Source organism: Primulina eburnea, chromosome 1 (genome assembly GCF_022965805.1).
Source record: "Primulina eburnea isolate SZY01 chromosome 1, ASM2296580v1, whole genome shotgun sequence".
Taxonomy (NCBI): Eukaryota; Viridiplantae; Streptophyta; class Magnoliopsida; order Lamiales; family Gesneriaceae; genus Primulina; species Primulina eburnea.
This window is the reverse complement of record NC_133101.1, coordinates 21429387-21433279: the sequence shown is the minus strand read 5'-3', so window position 1 is coordinate 21433279 and position 3893 is coordinate 21429387. Positions and strand designations below refer to the sequence as shown.

At 33.0% G+C, this 3893-nt stretch overlaps 1 protein-coding gene across 1 annotated transcript; it reads right to left on the bottom strand.

Moving 5' to 3' along the window:
- Positions 1 to 1609: 1609 nt before the first annotated feature.
- LOC140811808 (putative F-box protein PP2-B2) lies at positions 1610 to 3532 on the bottom strand. Its single transcript, XM_073169886.1, has 3 exons — positions 3189 to 3532; positions 2131 to 2243; positions 1610 to 2037 (listed from the first exon to the last, which is right to left on the bottom strand). The coding sequence occupies exons 1-3, from the start codon at positions 3477 to 3479 to the stop codon at positions 1644 to 1646; spliced, it is 798 nt and encodes a 265-aa protein (XP_073025987.1). The 5' UTR covers positions 3480 to 3532; the 3' UTR covers positions 1610 to 1643.
- Between the last annotated feature and the right edge of the window lie 361 nt (positions 3533 to 3893).

Sequence of the window (3893 nt, the reverse complement as noted above, 5' to 3'; positions counted from 1 at the left end):
TAGGAATTTATTAAAAAAAAGGCACAAGCATTTGTTTTACTATTAACAATCAAAATTTTCCTAGCCAATACTTGGTTCAAGAGAATCATAAGATTTAGAGTGCACTTAAATCAATCAAATGCATTTAGATGTAAAATTTTTGTGAATTTTCATTTTGAATTCCTAAGACAAATACATTTAAGATTCAAAAATTTCGTGAATTTGCATTTCGAATTCTTAAGATTTGTTTGAAATCTAGCACAAAGACAAACCAAAATATAATGTCTGGTCGGCTAACAATTGGTATAACAGTAGTCCAATCAAGCCTCAATAGATTGTTACATCAACCGATGTTCTTCTTTCGTTTTTGTCAAGTTTGATTGATGAATTCATTGGTGTGAAAACTATGACACAAATTTCCATGATTTTTTTTTAAATGTTTCTTTGTATATTTGACTTGGTTGTTGAAGATATCTTTCTCCAATAGATTGACTTGAAATCCGAGAAAGATGGTTAATTTTCTCATCATGCTCATCTCAAATTTATATATCCTGCATAAGCTTGGAAAATTTCTCACAAAGATTGGGGTTTGTGGAACAAAAAATAATGCCTTGAACATATATTTGGACAAATAGAGTAAGATCTCCCTTGGTGAATGCAGCATAAAAAAACTCAACAAAAATTTGTCTTCTACTTTTAAGAGGAGCCGCTAGATTACCAATAACATGCTCAAGTGGATGCTCTATGTTCCATTGGTAGCAAGGTCCAAGGTGCTCTGTATCTTGTGTTTGTATTAGCATCATCAGAAACATTCTCTTGTATATCATTTTCAATCACCAGTTCTTTTTCTTGATGATCCGATTCGATATAGATATTTTGTTGTGAGCCTGGACCGAATTCAAAGATGGCTTCACCTTCACTTCTTAGATCGATCTCATTATCATGTAATCATCAAGATTAGTGGCACCCAGCCTATTGCTTAAATCATGAACATTGATATCTTTTTGAGCTAGACAAACAGAAGTTTTATAAAAAATAACATGAATGGTTTTTTCAATATATGTAAACTTGTAGGCTTGAATAGATTCCTACAAAATAAGGAGATTAGTCTTTCATTAGAAACAAATTCTACCAAATAATAAGGATCAAATCTAGAGTTTATGAAACTCGATATTCAAGAAAGATAAAATTCTTATTCAAAATCTTATGAAAAAGGAAAAGAGTTTAGGAGATAAATTTGTGTCTTGCAAGACAAGACACATTTCTTTTTGACAAACATTACCATGTAGGCTTTAGACATGAATTTGTAAGAATGAAATTAATATCACACGAAACTTAATGGTTAAATTGCATTCTTTTTTAATATTGTATGCATATGTTTGTCTTATTGCTCTTTTGGTTATTTATGTTATTGAATTTCAGGTTTAGTATGTTATATTTGTTTTTCGGGCAATTTTTATAATTTTCTTGACGTGACATTGATGAGACACCAATGCAGAGCTAACGTGACGTTGACATATGTAGCGTCTCATTTCCCAATTAAAAAAGATTAAATTTGCCAAAAATATGAAGATATACAATATTAAAACATAAATTTGATAACATAGAAGTCGCAAAAATCAAGCATCCATAATAAAAAAATGTACAACTTTCTCAAACTTAGTTTAGATACATTTCTTGGGTCTAATCTCCATCCCTTGGATAACGAGACCCCTTTTCTGATTGAGTCTCTTCACCTCCAACAAAGTCATCACTATAACATCTTCTCCTCCCTTCACAAAACACTCTCCCAACTCAACTTCCATCCACCCATCCTCTCTCTGCGTCAAGAACTCGGTATCAGTATCCCCTTTCAAATAAACTGAACGTTTTTTCATTTCAAACCCCTTGATTCCAACATAAGCTTCAGCAGGTACATCGTCAAATCCGAACGTTGTGGAATTAGTCGTGAACACAAGGTAAGCTGCATAGTCTGTATCAAAAGACAGCATTTCGGTTTTTATACAGCCACGAATTCCAAACCAAGAAACGACCGTAAGTTCTGCCACTTCCGAGAACCTAAAATCAATCAACGAGAAACGTAGCATGAGCATGTATATCAATAAAAGAAGTGTTCGAGTTGCCATGATTTGCGACGGAGGATTTTATTACCTTGAATCTGGATGAGTTATCCATTTCCAACGTTGAGATACCCAATTGATAAAGAGGTCTCTTGGAGCCAGCATGTAGCATTTTTTCCCACTCCATTTCTCTAAATTAAAGCTCTGCATGTATACCATTTGCACTAATGTAGCATGAGTGGAACAATAGCCATTATAATATTTTCTATTTGGTATTCGACTTGTAAAGACACAAACAGTACCAAAAAAAAAAAAAAACCTTCCTGAAAAAGCTAATAACGAAAGCATTTGTTAGTGTCTTTATTAATCACTTCCCGGGCATTTCACAATACCTTGATATCCCTAAATCCGAGGCATTTCTGTGGTCGGCGTTAATATTTTATGACAACACTACCAAATGTTAACAACCTTTACCCGATACGAGAATAGACATTTATATATGTTGGGTGCCATTAATACGTATAGGCAAAAACTTATGTGAAACGGTCTCACGCATCGTATTTGTGAGACGGATCTCTTATTTGGTCATCCATGAAAAAATATTACTTTTTATGCTAAGAGTATTACTTTTTATGCTAAGAGTATCGGTAGGGTTGACCCGTCTCACAGATTAAGATCCGTGAAACGGTCTCACATGATATCCACTCAAACATAAATGCCTTGTATCTTTAGTCCAAAACTATCGTGATTTGTAAGATATTACGTTTGCTAACGGTTTATCTCACGTACATCCACTAATAACGAGTATGGGTTCGCACGTCAAAAAATATAATACCAAACTTGGTGTGGACGATAGATCGTCTTTGAGAATTTCATTTTCAAATACTTTTTATTTCTCTCATAATTTAGTATTTTTAAGCATTCGGTAACCAAAAGTTAGAACTTACGCCCAAATTAGGAACTGCCTGTTTTTCAGGAATATTGATTTTTTAAAACATTTACGGAGACTCATTCCAGATATGATCAAATGGATTGGGCTTATGAGGAATACTTCCAAACACACGATCATCATGGATAAAAACTCCACTTAATCCACAAAAACAGAAAAAAAGAAGAATTGGAGAAACCAAATCAGAAACTTAAAATTACCTTGTGGCCAGAGTCTATGACGATTGGATGATCAGACAGACGAAGATAAAGATCTCTTTTAGACTGAAATTCGTGCGGCAACGAATCAGAGCCGTCTATCGAACGGGAAATGATGTCCCGATAATCGGAGGGCAAGAAGAGCTCCCAAAGGCTGTCGGATTCGGCAGCCAACCGGAATGTAGAGGAGACAGCAGACAAGCGGCAAGCGTCCTTCGGAGTCGTGAAAGATAACACTTTCACTAAGCAATCTTGCGGCAGGTCATTGATATCACCGCAACTCTTTCTTCCCATTTTTGGATCTATTTTTCTGAAATGCTTGTTTGCTTTGTTATAAGTGAGCACTATACGAGATGCGACAATACTTTGAATTCCTTGCAAGCGAGCGTCCTTTTTAAGTTTTTTTAGGGATGTGATTTTAATTATTAAATATTTTGTTTTAAATAATTTTTGTATACAAAATTTAGATATAATTTTTTTTTTATGAATGATATGATCATTTAAAATTCAAAAATATAGATAAAGATAAAAAAAATTTATTTTATTTATTGGGATGAAGTTATAGATAAAATACAAATTTACTTAAGTCTTTCTATATTTTTTTTCTAATTTAAAAATATGATTTTTTTTATCAAAGACCGTGTTATGATATCAAAGTTAATTATTTTAAAAATTTTACTTTAATAGTAAGATATATAGTTTAATATA

What these genes read in the sequence shown, in the direction of transcription:
- LOC140811808 (XM_073169886.1), bottom strand. Translation starts at nt 3,479, where the DNA reads ATGGGAAGAAAGAGTTGCGGTGATATCAATGACCTGCCGCAAGATTGC. An exon ending in TCATAGACTCTGGCCACAAG is followed by an intron (nt 2,244 to 3,188) that starts GTAATTTTAAGT and finishes GTATACATGCAG; the next exon opens with AGCTTTAATTTAGAGAAATG. An exon ending in ATAACTCATCCAGATTCAAG is followed by an intron (nt 2,038 to 2,130) that starts GTAATAAAATCC and finishes GATTGATTTTAG; the next exon opens with GTTCTCGGAAGTGGCAGAAC.